Source organism: Cyclopterus lumpus, chromosome 22 (assembly GCF_009769545.1).
Source record: "Cyclopterus lumpus isolate fCycLum1 chromosome 22, fCycLum1.pri, whole genome shotgun sequence".
Lineage (NCBI taxonomy): Eukaryota > Metazoa > Chordata > Actinopteri > Perciformes > Cyclopteridae > Cyclopterus > Cyclopterus lumpus.
In genome coordinates, this window is record NC_046987.1 from 2,663,989 (window position 1) to 2,682,910 (window position 18,922).

The 18,922-nt window shown below is 40.8% G+C and overlaps 1 protein-coding gene and 1 long non-coding RNA gene across 3 annotated transcripts in view; both read right to left on the reverse strand.

Moving 5' to 3' along the window:
- gabrr2a (gamma-aminobutyric acid type A receptor subunit rho2a) overlaps window positions 1–10,806 on the reverse strand; it is a 57,499-nt gene extending 46,693 nt beyond the window's left edge. The window contains exons 1-2 of one of the 2 annotated variants that reach the window (XM_034563057.1): window positions 10,692–10,806; window positions 7,134–7,244 (exon numbers count right to left, since the gene is read on the reverse strand). In XM_034563057.1, coding sequence (XP_034418948.1) covers window positions 7,134–7,244; window positions 10,692–10,806 — 226 coding nt within the window. Of the gene's footprint in view, window positions 1–7,133; window positions 7,245–10,684 lie in introns of both variants that reach the window. The other variant, XM_034563056.1, reaches the window with a different exon arrangement.
- Window positions 1–16,141, reverse strand: part of LOC117751297 — an 830,737-nt gene extending 814,596 nt beyond the window's left edge. The window contains exon 1 of the long non-coding RNA XR_004611863.1: window positions 16,102–16,141. This is a non-coding gene — a long non-coding RNA (uncharacterized LOC117751297). The remainder of the gene's footprint in view (window positions 1–16,101) is intronic.
- Between the last annotated feature and the right edge of the window lie 2,781 nt (window positions 16,142–18,922).

Below are 18,922 nucleotides of genomic sequence, written 5' to 3' on the forward strand. Positions count from 1 at the left end.
AACTGGGACACATCTGGAATGTTTATATTTAGTATTGGAAATGGTCTATAACATGGGTCTCAAACTCGCGGCTGATATTTGTGGTCCCCTACTTGACATCAAAGTTAACGGCCCGGGCGTTTTTCTCACACGCATGATTTTCGGACACTTTCATTTGATTGAAGTCTGCGAAACCCCCACCTGAGAACGCCCGGTCAACGCGGAAGTACGGCATCCAAATGTCGAACACTTTCTTCGGCTAAAGTGGTTTACTGGTACACGTTTGAGTACAAAGAGTAGACAAGAGAAGCCTATGTTCCGAAGAACCGTTTATGTTCTGAAGTAACCGTTCATGTTCTGAAGAACCCGTTCAACCGCTCATCTTCTGAAGAAGCGTTCATGTTCTGAATTTTTATTAATAAAGATTGACAAGATAAGATCAGTACTTTTAAAAAAAAATACTTTAAACGCCCAGCCTCACCCAGACTCATCCAGCGGCCACCAGGTAAGTTGAGTGAGACCCTTGGTCTATAACATTTTCTCTTGTGGTTGCACTTCTCCGATTACAATAACCCCAGTCATCTAATTGTGTTAATAGGAAAATATTACAGCTTTTAGCTCAAGTGAAAGAAGGTATTTGTTGGAAGTTTTAAAACAGCTTGTTGCGTGTCATTGTTTTACTCAGACCAAGACCGACCCACCCTCATTGAATCCAGCAGTGTGCTAGGTAGAGGATATATTTAAGTAATAGGCAGCCCAAAACAACCCCACCTGATCTTGCGACCTCCAGTAAATCCACAACACTGCTAAGCCACCACATTTTCTGAAAAGCACACAGTGGCTTTGGTATACAGTTGACAGATCATACTATGAGTCGCTCCGAGCCCATACATCAAATGATCTGGCCGATGGGCATTCTCCCTTGTTCCTTTCCACATGGATTAACAACCAGCTTAATGTGTTATTTTGCCAAGGATTGAGAGCAAAAATACACCCCACACGTTAGCCACACTCTATCCACTGAAAGACATGCCACATCTGACTTTGATCCAGACCTTTTAGGTTGTGTATTTCTCCAACTATGTAAATGTAAATGTATTGCAGTGTACACAGTATGTACTCTTCAGTACTACTAATCACCATTAGTGATCAACCATTGTATTACAAACTGGGGATTTAAGATTTGTAAGTCATCGCCGTTTACCTAGCAGGGCAGGACTGATCAAAAAGGCCATTGGTTGCATTATGGGAAATGTTGGATCAATTGTTTTGGAGACATTGCCCATAGCAGTCTGTATTTCAGGATATACCCTAACTCTAACCCATTTTTCTAGAACATATATGAATATTAAAAGTTCTACAGCTATAAGTGCAATAATAACTTGTTTGAGGAAGCATTTATGTTACCACAACCCTGAAATCCTTGAGCAACAAGTTGCAAGCTTTCTTAAAAGGTAATGCCTAGTTGTCCATAAAGAGGCATTATTTTAACCATCAAAGTCTTTGTCAGCAAACCTTGATGGTTTAAAGAAATGCTTTCCTAACTTGTTAGTACAAGCTAACAGCAATGTAAAGGCACAGACTTTTTTGTTCAATATGGTAATGTCTGGCACATGTACCCAACTTGGGTTGTACTATGGTTGGAAAGGTAAATGTATTGATCCCAAACCGCATGCCCTGTGACCCAAACTATCTACTATTCACAAGCGCAGAACAGAAATCCTAAAGTTACCCATAAAGTTACAGTCCAGAAAGGAGACACCCCACAGAGACTCAGTTTCAGGTATCTGTATCACATGCTACTGCCACTTTAGGAGGCGGGGCATTGGCACTGAAATGTAATTTTTTTAAAAGCACAAATCAGGAGAGAATTAACTTTGTCCCAGACCTTTCGCAGTCTCAGCACACTCGCTTGAAATCTGGCAACTTAGTTTGTCCAGTACCCACCAGCAAACCAATGTTCATGATGTTAAATATAGCGGTTAGTTGTGTAAAGAATTTATGTTATCAAAAGAAAATATGAATACATTATGCGAATATAATATAATCTGCTTTCATCCATACACATGACGTTCAAAACACGAGGGGGAGACGGGACGGGGGGACGAGCACGCCATGACCACCTGAAGACAGTAAGTGTTCATACCACCTGAACCTTGTAATGCGTCATTGTTATCATAGAGCATCTTTGGCTGCAGCATGCTAGTTGACTTGTTAGCATGGCTGGTTAGCATGACTCGTCAAGGTCAATGGACAACGATGCTTCAAACTGATCACCTGAATGTATGGAAAAACCATGTTAAAGCATTATTCAATAGAAAAATAGCTAAGGGTATAAACACATTTTGAGGGGTCAGACCATTCTAGGGAAAAAGGATGGAGTATGAGACTCTTTATGCGACTAGAGCCGTGTATCCTGGGCTGGTACTTTGTGCCTGTACCGGGGCTATTTGTAGTCCTATTTCCACTGTCACCTCCTGCCACCTTCGCTGTCTTTATCCGAAGTTGCAATCGCTTGAACGGGGTGGCGGCGACCTCACTAAATGACGACTACAACAGGGTCCAACTTCAGAGGAAGAACATTTCACAGAAGATCTATTCCCTTGTTGCCCTTTTTCAAATTAGGGACGTGGGTTCATCTAAGTGCCCAAATGCAAACCTCAACAAAGAACTGCCTGAATACAGACAGCATATTAAGTGTAGCACCAGGGACAAAAACACACTGGACCACTGCTACACTGTGCTAAAGGACGCATACCGCTCAGTCCCTCGTGCAGCTTTGGGACTCTCTGATCATTGTCTGGTTCATCTTCTCCCGTCCTACAGGCAGAAACTAAAATCTGCAACGCCTGTGGTGAAGACGGTGAGGAGATGGACCAATGAGGCCAAGGTGGAGCTACAGTCCTGCTTGGTTTTTGAGGCTGCTGCTATAGATCTGGATGAGCTCACTGACAGTGTGATATCATACATTAGTTTTTGTGAGGACATGTGTGTGCCGACTAAAATCTTCTGCACATACAACAACAATGAACCCTGGTTCACTACAAGACTCAGGTAGCTTCGTTAGGCTAAAGAGGAGGCCTACAGAGGTGGGGACAGGACGCTGTACAACCAGGCCAGAAACACCCTGATGAGGGAGATCAAAGTAGCTAAGAAGAGCTAAAAAAAAAACGACCCCTCTTCAGTTTGGAGAGGCCTGGAAATAATCACGAATGACAGGAGACCATCCCCCCGCACTGAGGACAATCACCGACTGGCTGACGACCTGAATGTCTTCTACTGCAGGTTTGATAAGCCCACTTCCACCCCCCCCCCCCCCTCACCCCCCAACTGCCCCATCATCAAACAACCACCTACACTCTCTGCATCTTTCTCACATCTTCCAAACAACCCCCTTACGGCACTGAGGATCTTCAACCGTTCACTGGAGCTGTGTGAAGTCCCATCATGCTTCAGGTGCTCCATGATCATCCCGGTCCCCAAGAAATCCTCCATCACAGGATTGAATGACTACAGGCCCGTCGCCCTGACGTCTGTGGTCATGAAATCCTTTGAGAGACTGGTGTTGACCCACCTGAAGGACATCACAGAGCACCTGCTGGACCCCCTGCAGTTTGCCTACCGGGCAAACAGGTCGGTGGATGATGCAGTCAACATGGGACTGCACCATGTGCTGCAACACCTCGACTCCCCAGGGACATACTCACGGGTCCTGTTTGTGGAGTTCAGCTCAGCATTTAACAACATCATCAGGAGCCCCCCAACACTACCCCCCATCACCAAACTTAACAGCACTGTTAAGACGGTGGAGACCTTCAGGTTTCTGGGATCCCCAATCTCCCAGGACCTGAAGTGGGCCTCCAACATCAACATCATCTGGAAAAAGGCCCAGCAGAGGTTGTACTTCCTGTGCCACCTCAGGAAGTACAACCTGCCTCAGGAGCTGCTGATCCTGTTCTACTCCGCCATCATCCAGTCTGTTCTCTGTTCTTCACTGTGTGGTTTGGATCGGCCACCAAACAGGACAGAGACAGACTACAATGAATAGTCAGGTCTGCAGAGAGAACTATTGGTTCCAGCCTGCCCTCCATCCTGGACTTGTACACCTCCAGAGTCAGGAAGCGGGCAGGAAAGATCACTGCAGACCCTTCACACCCTGGACACAAGCTGTTCCAACTCCTCCCCTCTGGTAGGCGCTAAAGAGCACTGTAAGCCAAAACCACCAGAAACAGGAACAGATTCTTCCCTCTGGCTGTCACTCTGTTGAACAATTAATCACCTCCATCTGCACTACTTGCACTATGACCACTTTCTGCACTACATCCCCAGTTCATTGTCACTGTTGTTGTTTTTATAGTGTACATGCATGTTGCTACTCTGTTGTCTTTAATGTCTTTTTATATTTATCCTGTCATTTGTAATTTAAATGTATGTACGACGAGAGCGTATGTGTAACCGGAGTCAAATTCCATGTATGTGCACACACACATGGCCAATAAAGCTGATTCTGATTCTGATAATTCGGCGCGCACGCCTTAAGTGCAGCGTTCCATTTTCAAACACTTTCACCGGATTGAAATCCGTGAAATGTGACCGGAGAACGGCCGCTCAACGCGGAAGTACCGCATCCAAATGTCGAACACTTTCTTTGGCTAAAGTGGTTTACTGGTACGCGTTTGAGTACTCTGGCAGCAAAGAGTAGACAAGATAAGCCTATGTTCTGAAGAACCGTTTATGTTCTGAAGAACATTCTGAAGAACCCGTTCAACCGTTCATGTTCTGAAGAACATTCTGAAGAACCCGTTCATGTTCTGAAGAACATTCTGAAGAACCCGTTCAACCGTTCATGTTCTGAAGAACATTATGAAGAACCCGTTCATGTTCTGAAGAACATTATAAAGAACCCGTTCAACCGTTCATGTTCTGAAGAACATTCTGAAGAACCCGTTCAACCGTTCATGTTCTGAATAGTTCTTAATAAAAATTGAGAAGATTGGATCAGTTGTACATTTTTTTTTTAATACTTGCCTCACCCAGACTCTACCTCCAGCGGCCCCCAGGTAAGTTGAGTTTGAGACCCCTGCATTAGAACAAATGTACCCACTGACATCATATATGAAGTCACATGAAATAACCCTCAGAGCTCAATATGATCAGAATCATAATCCATTAATTCACTGACCAACAATGATGTGAACAGAGAGGAGAATAGAGCTGGAACAAGAGGTTTAATAACGACAGATAAAGTCCCTGCACATTTTCTCTTATTTGAAGATGAGTATAATATAATATCGTGGATTTTTTGATTGACACCTGAATTAAATTAATTTAAAGCTGCAGGGTAAAGACAATTCAGTTCAGTTATTTTTTCTAAAATTAAGGTGCTACATTTCAAGTTGCACATTTTTCAAAAGCTTTCTGTTATGTTTTGAAAATGTGTATCTAGCCCTTGTTTAAGTTATTTAAATTATAGAGAATATGTTATTTATAATTCATCCAATGTTTGGGATATTATTCAATTCAACTTTATTTATTTATTTTGATGGCAGTAAATCATAGCGCAAGTTAAGTGTTATTGTGATGTTGCATTAGGACATTCTGTCTAACTCGCTGAATTTGAATCGAATACCCCTGTTATAAAAGAAATGACCCCAGTGAGGCCAGCTGGCACCAGTAAGAGGTCCCACTAGGACATCGTCCCTGACCCGCCGAGTTGAATCCCTCGTGCAGAATTCTGTTGACAAGTGTAAACATATTTGCAAAAAGAAATAATACATTTATTTATATAGCACCTTTAAAAACAGGGTTTACAAACTGCTCTACATAGAAGCAAGGTAAAAACATAACATCAATACAAGTAAACATTTCAGAATATACATGAGGCAAAGGAGACAATGCCATATAGGCAATGAACACAATAGAGGAATAGAAAATTACAAATACAAAATAAAACAGAACAGACAAACTAAAATAGGGGAACCAAAGAACTGCATAAAAGGACGACATCTTGGAGGTAATAAAAAGGTGTACCAGTCCGGTTTTGGGGGTGGAGTCAGCAGGAAGAGTAGAGGGTGCTAGGGGAGCTGTAACAGTTCATAATTTCGTTGCCACCATCTCGCTCTTGGGGACTGTTGTTGTGATGACGAGCTGCAGCGATGCGCTCGGCCGACCAGAGGGAGGGGATGGAAAGCGTGGAGCGATCATGCCAGGAGCAAACAAACCCTCCGCGGGAGGCTCTGTTGATGCAACGGGGCCGACGAAGGAGTCTGAGCGCCCCGATGGCCGAGACGAACGTAGGAGCAGAGAAGCTGCCGAGCCCGAGGAGCTACGAGGTGGAACACTGCAGAACCACGCCAGCCGGGGAGGACGCAATCGCCAACCACGGACCGGACCACCGGAGCACCAGGACCGCTGAGAGGCGACCAGCCTCAGAGCAACAGCATGGAGCAAGAGACTGTCGGCCAGCCAGCAAGAGATTGTCGGCTAGCCAGCAAGAGATTGTCGGCTAGCCAGCCAACGCCAGTTGACCAGATCGCAGTGGTGGAGAGCAGGAGCCAACGGCAATCACAAAATAAAAAATAATCCAAGATTTGCAGAATAATTAAGTCAGAAGAATGGCTGTTAAATAAAATACAAAATAATTTAAATGAATGTTAAATTGTAAAAAAGATTTTAAAAAATGAATGTTGAATTGTAAAAAAGATTTTAAAAAAGTCCTAGAAGGAGCGCTGTTAAGTTTCGCCAGCGTCCCCGTTGCCAGGACTACACCAAATGCATTCTGCATGATGTATCGTGCAATGACATTTCAATTAAATCAGCTTTTTAGTGTCTATTTCTATTCCATGCATAATAAGAGTTTAGTATCTGAAAATGTTAATTTGAATTTCCCCAGAAACAAATGACCACCCCTGAGTCATAAGGGCATAGCTGTTTCAAACAGAGACTTTTGTTTTCTTCCTCTTACAACATTTTCCAGAGCTTTTGACCACATCACTCATGGTCCTCATCAGTAGTGGAGTTGAGATGTGATGTGATCAAGTGGACATTGAGTTTGTGTCCATTTGTGTTTGTGATCTTGATAATAAATGCCTGTAGAGTGTGCATACAACAGAGAAATCACATCTAAAGATGACAGGAGAGCATTCCACACCCACCTCCAAACGCCGGCCTCATGGTGAAGTCATGATCGTCCACTTTGAGCAGTTGCTCCGTCTTTGTTTTGCGAGCCTTGGTCACATCTGGAGGCTTCTTTGCCAAGGAGCTAGAGGAAGATTATATTCATGGTTAGAGGGCAGGCAAATGTAGAATTTTTTGTTTTGAAGAGATAAAAAGCAACGCACCGACACAGAATACTGATTCAATCTGGTTCGAGAACTGAAAACAAGAATTGCATCAATTGATCATTTATTTACAAGCCGTTTCTTTTCTTCTCACCTCAGTAAAAATCTCTTTCTTTTCTTTTCACGCCTACGTTCCAAAAATTCTATAAAATGTCAAAGAGCTCACACAGAAAATAATCATCTTTTCATGGTAGAGTTTTAGAAATGTCGATGTCCACCATGTGCTCAAGCATGTGCACACTACAAAAAATTGTTTTTGTGTCCTTGGTTGACTGAACGTTGTGATAGTGGTATTTTGTGTGTCTTACGGTGGAGCTGCTTGTGTTAAATCCCCTCTGAGGACAGAAGGGCTTGACGTGGCTCCGCCCACATGTGATCTCTCTGGCAGCAAGCAGAAACCAAGAGACAATCGTGCCGCTCCGCTCGAGCATCACGTCTTTTCATCTCTTTTTGTAATTTGTGTTTCGCATGACAATAATTAGAAACATTTGATTAATATTTACTCGTGGCTCAAGCTGTTATTCTGCTCTGAGAGCTGCTGTGATGAGCTTGCTCAGGTATTTCTATCACGGCTCACCTTGTGATTGAACTCCTCAGGATTGACTTTATCTTTTGAGAAGTAACTGCTGTGTTGGTGGTTTGATACCAACGAGTCCTCTGAAGTACTTTGTTTAGAACCCTTCATCGGCAGGACAACAATGTCAGTAAATTCCTTGCATACATTTTGCAAATCATATTTACAAAAATGATTACTAATAATCATCTGTGATCTCACCGCAGTGGTTTGGTCAGATTTAGCCATAAAAAGGCCAAACAGACTTAATGAAGCATGGATGATTGGATGGTTGACATAACCACCACTTGGCAAAGGTGGCGGAACAGCCACCAGCTGTCTAGCCCCGTTTCCCAAAGAGTATGTTCATATACAACACATTTTGCAACATGAAGATATCTTCGATTAACATGAATGGAAAGTTGCAAAAATTTTGTCACTGAGCGTATTCGTGAAATATTCACTTACAGCTCTGTCAAAATATCTGATCTTATATGTTCACCGTGACAACAACATGTTTAAACTTTTTTATGATTATTCTGTGTACATTTTTGAAGCCTAGAATTCAACATTAAGGCCGTAGCCATCTTTGTTTTTGGCCATCGCCATTTAGTTTTTTTCACAACCTTAAGTGACACAAGAGGGTGGAGCTAAGTACAACTAAATGCTGAATAAATCAATTGTAGGCGACCAAAATCTGGCAATTACCTTTCATGAAGTAAAAACACACTGTGAAAGGGTTAAAGTTCAAAGACAAAACACGGACAACTCCCAGACCGGACAACGCTGTGGTAGAGACCTGTCAATCACCTTGTAGCCCCGCCCTAAAGCATACTCTGCTTTATGTTCTGTTTGACTCTAAATGACCATCATTTACTAAATGAACATCGCGCTGTATTGAAGAAGACTTGAAACTAGAGATTGAGACCATAAACTCATGTTTACAATGTTTACTGAGGGAATAAATTAAGAGAAGTAAAGTCATTTTATATATACTTCTATACAACCAGAGGAGTCGCCCCCTGGTGGTCAGTGGAGAGAATGCAGCTTTAACACATGAAGCATAGACTTCTATACAACCAGAGGAGTCTGATGGACAGTTGAAAGAATGCAGGTTTAAGGCTCTTCATTATTGGTTTCACTTTTCAGAACCAGAGGGATGCTGCTCACTGTGGTTTAATGCAGAATAATATGTTGATGAGCATGCAACCAAATCCATAACCTTTGTTGCCTGAATTTGAACCACATGCTGGACTACAGAACACACGTCCACCTTCCTGATAAAAGCCTTGCCTGTTTTTGGCATTTGATTCCCAGATCCTCCAAATACTACAACAATTTCCTCCAAACTAAGGCTATTAGAACATACAACAATAGGAATCATATAAAAAGAAAACCCCTACCCCTAAGACTTTAGAGAAAAGAGAATAATCATAACTAAAAGTGGACATGTAATGAGAAACCAAAGCTGAGGAGCTAGAGCAGTGCTGTTCAACCGTGTCAGAGCATACGCACTAAACTGCATTCTCAACTACGTTCAGAGGGAATGCGTGTTTTCTACCAGAATGTGGTCATAGTTTTTAAACATGAAAGAATTTACAAAAATTAGGAAACATGGCCAAATCCATACTATGATTAGGTTAAATTAAGTCAAAATGTTTGTTACATTATTTAAATTACAGACGTAAATTAAAATAGGTTTTCACACAGGACTCAAACAGAGGTCTTCTGGGTGACAGTTGTGTTTGTTGACCTAACCATCTAGCTTGACCTTGTCCTCCTCCTGCGGACGCCGCTGTCTTTGTTTAGAAACGTACATGAAAAACAAACGTAATCTGGGAGATGAATACATATCTCTCGAAACAGAATGGACGATGGAGGTTTTGTTCTGTGGGAACCTATTTTCTTGAAGCCCAGGCTGTAAAGTGAGAGCTCTATTGGCCCCTTTATCAACCCTGGCCTCCACCCTTCAAGGATTTGCATCAATGTCGCATTTTCCCACAGGCACAAGAGGCTTTTGCCTATATGAACATAACAGCTGGTTGTTTTAAGCATTTGAACGACGAACTGGAGGTCTCGAACACTATGTCAAAGAGTCCTTCTGAACCTCAAAGTCCTCCTGGTCTGTGACTCATGCAGCTCCACTGTGTGTGCATGTGTGTGTCTGTGTGTGTGTGTGTGTGTGCGTTTGTTGTATTTTTAAGATTTCCACTCCTATGGCATAGTCCTATGTATGAATCAATAGGGCTATTGCTAGAAATCCTACTAACATACACAAACTGTTCCATGACCAAGATGTCATCATTCTGCAATAAAGCCAAGCCCACTTGTGACACACCTTATTTCTGCAGTACGCAAACTTCAGACTGATACCTTTTCTACCAAACCAGGAAAGAAATACATCATTTGATGGCTAAATTATTACTGAGAAAAAAAATAAAAGACGTTGTCAAGAAAGTTACATTTCAAACTTGGCTTTCATACCATTTTGATAAAACACATATATCACCCAACATATAGTCCATAATGCATCTTTAACTACTGCCGGTGATCAATTGACTTCTGTTGTCTTTAATTGGGATTTTTTTTAAATTAAATATAATTAAATAATATTCACAATTAGGGAAACGGTAAATGATTCCAAATGATATGCCAAGTGATCCATGAGCTCCGCTGCTCCCAAGCATCTTCAAACCATCACCATGTGCACTGATCATCCACAATAATGCCAAATCAATGGACCCGTGCGTCTTTAACTCCTGGGTATCTGCACATGTTCCAACGCGTTCCTTCTACACGTGTGCTCACTTACGTGCCATGCTTCTGGGTCTCCGCGGGGCCGGTCCACCTCCGCACCCGGTGGCCGTGCTTACGGCATTCGCCGGTGACCACCAGACACAGAAGGAGAATCAGAGGTTTGGTCAAATAAGGCATCTTGGCGGCGCTAATCCACAGGTGAGTCCCTTGAAAAGCCCCTCGCGCTCGGTTCCTTTCGGCTCGGCCCGGCCGGCAGCGCATGGCTGCTCAGCAGAGGATGGACGCGTCCTCGGTCATGGCGGCACGCTCTCTGCCGCGCGGCGGCTGCGGGAGAGGAACGCGCCTGTGTGCGCGATGCGCCGTGCGCTGTGTGCACTTATCCTCACGAGAGAGAGAGAGAGAGAGAGAGAGAGAGAGAGAGAGAGAGAGAGAGAGAGAGAGGCTGTAGCCTACAGGCTCCTGGGAGGGAAACACACACACACACACACGGATTATGTGCAGCCCGGCATGACACAACAAGAGAGGCAGATTATTCCTCCCTCTTGTAAATAAAAACCTCATCATGGAATCCCGTTCCACTCAAGTCAGGGACATGGCGGAGCAGTTTAAAGCCATCTTCACAGGGGCGTTGCTGTGGCCCTGAACAGAATCATCATCCACCATTTATCATGTATGTCTGGACAGGTGACTCTGTGATGGCTGCTGCTGGTTTGATGTCCCTGATGATACTGAAGTGTAATTATACGCACATGTAAATGTCTGGAGACCAGTGTTTATTGGCATTGCAAAGCGCAACACACACACACACACACACCATGAAGTCAACATGCATCATGGATAATGTGTCTGACATATTGTAAAAAAAATGTTAACCACTCCTTTTCTATATTTGTTAATCATCGTGCACTTAAAGAATGAAGCATGGTGATAGTCAATATTTCATCACTAACAGCAAAGATAACACGTCAGCCCGTCTCAATACGTTCACGTCCCTGTCCTGACTCTGTGGTAAGAGCCCATTGTTCCTACTGAAGGTCACAGATGTCATTTCCTGTGCTCGCTCCTGTAGTTTTTAGAAAAGGTCCCTCGTACAGAAAGAGAAATAGTGCATTTGTTGGGGACTATTTTCAGCAGCGGATTAATCCACATTCGGTGCTGTCATGAGCGGAGATGTTCCACACTGATCCCAATGCTGTGTTCACAACATTTTCACGTATGCATATGAAGTCAACGTACGATTTGATGACAGAGTTTGAAGAGTGAATTAAAATGACAAATGAAAATGAATGTGTGAATGTGAAAAAATGTATATCATTTAGATAAATGGATGGGAGGGTCAGGGTAAAGATTGGATTCAATTATAATACAATTATAGGTGGTTTTATTGGAGGTTAAAACAATATTTTTAATAGGATGCAAACTAATTGTATTTGAAATTTGTGGCTATGTCATAGCACACCAACACTAAAAATGTTTTGTTGAATTCACTCAATTTTTTCGAGGTAAGTTTTTGCACACAACAATGTTATCTAAATCCAGACTAATTGGATTTACTAATTATTTTCAATTAATTTCAGCCTAATTTTATTTAGAATTTCTGCTCAACTATTTTGAGTAAAGCTAACTCAAATTTATTAAGTAATTCCAACTAAACCCATGTTCAGTTTACTCAAATTTATTAAGTAATTCCAACTAAATGTTGTGTTCAGTTTACTCAAATGGATTAGGTATCTGTAACCATTTTTTTTGTTTACACGCAAATCAGTTTATTGTTTAAATTTGTACATAATAAAATTGAGTTTCATTAAATTAATAACTATGAGCCATTCTTAGTATACTCTTTTATTCAAATAAAGCAAACAGCATGTTAATACAACTCGTACTTAATCTCATTGAAACACAATGTAATAGCACCATCCACTTAAACAGTGTAGCATAAAAAACGTCTTACAGTGCCTTTCATAGCAAAAAATAATTAAAACATACCAATGGAAGTATTCCTACATGTAATTCACATACCAATCAGCCTCTACTCCACTATAAATGAACTATGACAATGAAAACATCAGAACAGATCTGTGGAGCAATGGGGAAACTAACCTTCCACACATTGTTACATGAAACAAACAGCAATAAATTACATATTTCCACATTCTTTTCCACAACTGGATGTAAACAAATATAAAACCGAGACTGTCACATGAATAAATGTCGTATGTGTACAGATTGTAAAGCCCTCTGAGGCAAATTCGTAATCTGTGATATTGGGTTATATAAAATAGATTGAATAAATGAAACAAACATAACAAACATCATATTTTCAGTGTGCCACATCGTTTCCCCAGTTTTTAATTATGTCGACTCGTACTCTTCTTTCGCTTTAATGGCACCAGTTTACAAGAGCGGGTGAAGAATTCCTACAGTCCAGCATACATGTTGTTCTTTAATCCGAGGATTTGGGGGGGAAAGATTTTCACCATGCATTCGAAAGAGCACTTTCTGAATGAATTCATAATAGTATCTTAGCTCTTTGGGGTAAGCCATGTTCAGAGCGTAGATGACTCCCAGAATCTTTGCACAAGCTCGGGCCACAGATCCAGTTGTCGAGGATGATTAGTCCTTCAACGTCATCACAATATCCCGTTTCTCCTCCTTGTTGATGACATATGCCCATGCTTCACTTTTGCAGGTCTCTCAGGATGTCGCCTTCGATATCCTGTATGTTTAAAGAAAATAGGAGAGAGAAAAAAAAACGTATTCATGAAATTTGTATACTTTACTGTATCAACATTGCATAATAATCCCTAAAAAATATATAGTGTTTAATAAAACAATATATCTGTGAGGTGTTAAAGATTTACATAGGAATGACTGAGCTTCGTTCTGAGTGCCATAGGTCAGATAAGATTAAGAGATGGACTAATATTAGTTAGTTAGGGTATCTTCTTCTTTTAAACAGTTTGGTTCATTTGAATAAAACAGATACAACAATTTAAAGAGATTTAGCCTTTTCATGGAGCATGTTGTTTTACAGTTCTGGATTTCATTTCCAGACCACAAAGCCATACTGTTTTTGATCAAGTATTGGATGTCAGGGAATGTTTAGAAAAGGGTACCTATTCACAATACTGTGCAGCCAGTTCATTTTCATATGAATATTCTCAACCTACTGTCAATTATAACATGAACTTCTGAAAATTGATGTGGGTGACATTATGATCTTAACACATAACATGTGACTAGCAAATCAATTCAAATGACTTACCATATACTCCCGAACTCCCTCATCCGAGCTGTCTCTCATCCTCACCCAGGTGGATGCAAAGAGCCTTTATGCTGCGGTCAAACCAAAAGCGTTAAAATATTTTGTGCGCCACCCGCCGAAAAATCACGTCTGTACATTGACTTTGCATGAGATCTACTCGCACAAAAAATGTGCACCGCTTTTGGTGTGAACACAGCATGAGGATTTAAGGTTGACATCACTTGTCTCCTGTGTAAAAGACACATACAATACAATTATTAAATAATTAGAAATACATAAATAAGTACAACAATTTCAATAAATTGAACAATATTTATATTATATCCTACCTAAACCTAAATGTACAATATAACTTACAACAATAAATGTTTTTAATCATCACAAATATACATGAAATTTGACCTCTTCATTTAAGATGAAAAGCGCCCATTGGAACAACTTGTCAAGGAAATGCACACAGGAGAAACTTCGCCACAACTGTGTGTAAATGAACTGCCATCTTTAACTAAAGACAGTTAGAGAATTATACAACCACAGTCTGACCTGCTGGCCTTGCTCAAGGCAGGTGCTGCTCTTTCCTTTCCTGCTTGTCCAACCTGTATGCCATGGCATTGGATTTCCTTGAGTAAATGTGCACCTTGAAAATAATCCAGGCTGTAGTGAGGCAAATGGAGCTCTAATGGTAGTAGACAGGCACATTTCATAAAGTAGCTCAACAGTATGACAATTGGTATACATATTTACCTCTTGCAGGATCTTTATATGTTTAGCTAGTTTCTGGCCAGACCTTCGTCTGGAAGATAGACGTCAGTTGGGCAAAATGGCTCTCCAACTGTGCCATGAAGGTAGATTCCAGTGGGATGGTTGTAATGCGTTGTAAGTCAGCATGTAACTTCTATCAAAAAAACAAAACGACAGAATACATAGAGTTAGGCCATTGGTACCACACCGTTCCAGAATATTGATCCTGAGCAGTACTGCTGGGGTCAGCATACCTGTGAAAAGTGTGTTTGTTAAATGTACTTACCAAAACAATACGAGGTCCCCAAGGAGTTAGGCCCTGTTCCACGTCACACCAACATCAGATAGAAAAAAACTGCAAAAAAAATATTCACGAATTGTAAATTTGTCGACGACTCAAATCAGATCCCAAAAAACTCATTTCATATTTAAATAAAGCCTTATTATTACTATAGCAATGACCAACAAAAGGCAGAAAGGTTTCTTAAATCAATCATCATTATTTACAAAATAGGTGAAGTATAACCCCCTGTACAATGTCTTGGAATAAAAAATAAATAAAATATATATATTTTGATGATTAGTGTCAATTCTGAATTATTACCAGACAAAATACTGTGGGTAAGCTACCTTAGTTAATTTCAAACTTTGGTCATATATCAACCATGCTTGTCCTCCTCTACAGAGCAGCTGCAGCTTACACGTTTCATTTCCTCCGCGCTTTCAGAGCTACCTTTACATGTTTAAGCTAACGCTGGCTCATTAGTGTATAAACAAGTAAAAACTACCAGAAAGTGAAAAGATACTCGCACCGAAAAGAGTTGAGCAGAGCGACGCGGGACTCTGTTTTTGCAAGAATGACAACTCAGGCAACAGTTTGGCCTCCTTACCGTAACGTTAGGACCTTCTCTTTACCTTCGACACGAGGGGGGTAACGTTATGATGGCTGCGGTAACATTAACCCATTTGGCGCCAGAGAGTAGCAAACAATGTTTAACTTTAGTTTTTGTTCCCCCTAATATCACCACACTGATAAATTTAAGTAAAAAAAATATACTTAAAGTCGGTCCATAACGTTAAACCTTTCTACAAGCCGAGGAAGCCGGGAAGGTTAAGCTACAAGCTATTGACGTTAGCTAGTTAAAGTACATTAACATCAGTTAGCTAACAGCTAGCTAGTCAATTTGCATGGGTTCGACTTCTGGTGGCCACAAACTTACAAGAAAGTCAACCAAGAAAAGCATGTGGTGCATCACGCATTTATCTTGATAGCAGCATCCAGTTAGATAATTATTTTCACTTAAATTATTCTACTAATGTTAACCTAGCCTTAATGGTAGGCAACATTGAGCTAACGTTAGCAGCAGTAGGCCTCATTAGGTAAGACACAGCAGACAGCCTTAACGTTAGCTAACTACTTTTCTTGGTGGCAACTAAATCCTGTTGAAGTAAAAATGTGTACTTACTGAAAACGGAGCGCTTTGGGAACCCGACAGCAGGAGATACAGCACAGCTTTCAAAATGGAAGAAATTCGCGCCCAGAGGGGGGAAAGGGGGCGGGGCTTGTGGACGCACATGCGGAGATGTGGAAATTGAATGTGGGAATTAAAATGTACATAATTTTTTCATGTTACCTTTAAATGAAGGAAATGAGCTTTTCGTAAACCATGGAAGTATGAGTTATGATTAATTCAAAAAGATAAGTAGGATTCACTAACATATTAAAATCAGTGAAATGACCTTGAAGGGGTCAGAATAATTTTTTTCAGTGAATGTCTTTATTGGGTATACATTTGTTATTTCTTTTTGTATTTTATTCATGTGGCTCTATGTAAATGTAAATGTACATTTGTAATGAATACGTGAGTAACTCAGTGAATAGATGGAGATGTGCTATGCATTGTCAACACAATATTTCACTTACTCGATGTGTCATGTACAATGTCTCCTCTATTAATTTCATATTTTATTGTCAACCAATCCCATGAAAAGACCAAAACCAAAAATCCACTAACAAGTCTTGTGTGTGGACCAAAGACTGCGACATCTCTCATCTCGGTGCCATAGAGAGTTCCACTGCTGCCAACAAATATGAAAGCTGCAATAATCACCATTTCTTTTTGAAAAAATAGATTAAATGGCTCATGCTCAAAAACCCACAGAGAATTAGAAGTTTTGAAAAAAATCTACATTATACATTATAACTTCACACTCATCTTTTGAATGGGATACCACATCTCTGGAAACACAGATACTTGTTCTCTCTACTTTTCTCTCTGCTCTTCAAAGAGTCAGCTACAGAGAAGAAGGTTAGATAATTCTGTGCAGTGGAGAAGGTAAATAATCTCCCCAGAGATGGATAAGGAATATATATGTCAGTGAGTTCAGGTGTATTACTTGGGGGCAATTTAGACACAGAACACCTACATTATGGATGAAGTTTGAATAAACGTACGAACAGCAGAAGGGGCGGGGCTTCAGGTCTCTGCAGACTGCAGTTTACTTCAAAACCAAACTCTTCTTTAGTGAAACGCGAGTGGATAGCCGACTGGAAGCAGAGTTGAATCTTAATGTGTGTCCCTCCCACCGTGAGGACGACTGTAATTCCCTGTTTAAAGACTTGAAATTAATTTATAACAACGTTACAGAAATACCTCTGCTAACTAAATCCACACTTTTACTTTATAAACTCGATGGTTATGTCCAAGCAAGCTTCAAATACGCATATTTAGAAAATATATTTTGGTAATTGTATTTCCCCGATGTTAAGAGTAACCCCTCATTTAGTACAATGTTATATGTTATATTAGCAGTAGTATACGGATACTCAAAACTGTTTCTAAAGTGAAACTATTAACTATTAAAAGTAAACTTATTAATACAAAACAGTAAAAGAATTGTGTTCAAATGTTGACCTCAAGTTTGAAAGAGTGAAAAAGAGGTATTATCAGCACAATGCACTTACATTTACTTCACATCGGTTCTACCACGATGCTACTAGTTCAATGAAAACAACGATTTTGTGAGCCGAATCTGAATCTGCGACATAACCAGTGACATTTCTGAGTGATTAACCAGATACTGCAAAGGCCCGTCAGCCCGGCCCAACCAAAGACCTGCAAGACACACAAGGACCAAGGCAAAGGGTTAGAACAGTGCATGGACCAAAGAAAGGGTTAAAGGGTTGTGGTCTGGCAGAAAGCTAACATACACAATGCAATATTGCATAGACCTATATTTCCTTTTCAATAACTGAATAGTTCAGCTGGTGCTTGTAACAAACTGTTTTATCAACCTCCCAATCATTAAGACTATTAATACATATAGTATTATAACATTAGTTACAACACTGCCCTGTGCCCACATAATTTGTATCTACCTCCAGGGGCCCCATCTAATTGGAAACAAATAATATCATACCAATGTATTTTTCATAACTCAGGTGTTAAAACTAAACATTTTAGGCCTGCAAAGACAATGTGCATTCAATATGTTATTCTGATGAATTAATATGTGTTTACTCATTTCTATTGGGGTTGTAATTGAGTAGTTGAGCACCAGCAGAAGCAACTCTTTAAATAAGGCTTTAGACAAAAAAAGACATATCTCAATCTATTTATGTTGAGGAGCTTTAAGGTGTTAGAAGTACACAACATAGCTATTGCTTCACTCACTGCCTCTCTAACTTATCACGCTGACGCTTTCCTCAGTGTAAGAGGTTTATCCCACTGTGGAGCAGACAAAACAGCAGCACTACGAATAAGAGCTTTAACCCTCTGAGGACCAAACCATTTGGTCCTCAGAGGGTTACTCGCGGGATCATTTTATGGTTATTCACGCCGCCTGGCTTGGCATTGACTTTGTATGTAACCTACTCTAATAAAAACTCACACACGTCTGTAACAGGTGGGCATTCCGTCCAGGTAGCCTCCACAGAACACCAACCGTGTAGGTGAAGGAAGGTCAATAGCGCATACAGGAAACCAAAGAGCATCACTGCGTATGAATATGTGAGTGTTCTGAACTAATCCATTGCATCATGCTTCTTTAGATGGTGCCAGTCCATTATTCAAAAGTCCCAGCAGTCCAACAAATTTCCTATTTTAAATGAAAAAGCCTGTTATCCCAAAATGGAAGAGCCATCGTTCCAAAAATAAAATCTCTCAACAAGCATAAACACATGGCAAATTATTAAGCAAGGTGATGGTAGCAAGATATGCCCGACTGCCTATTCTTACCCTTACCATAACCAATCCTAGTCCTAAATCCTACAAAGGAAGACATTGA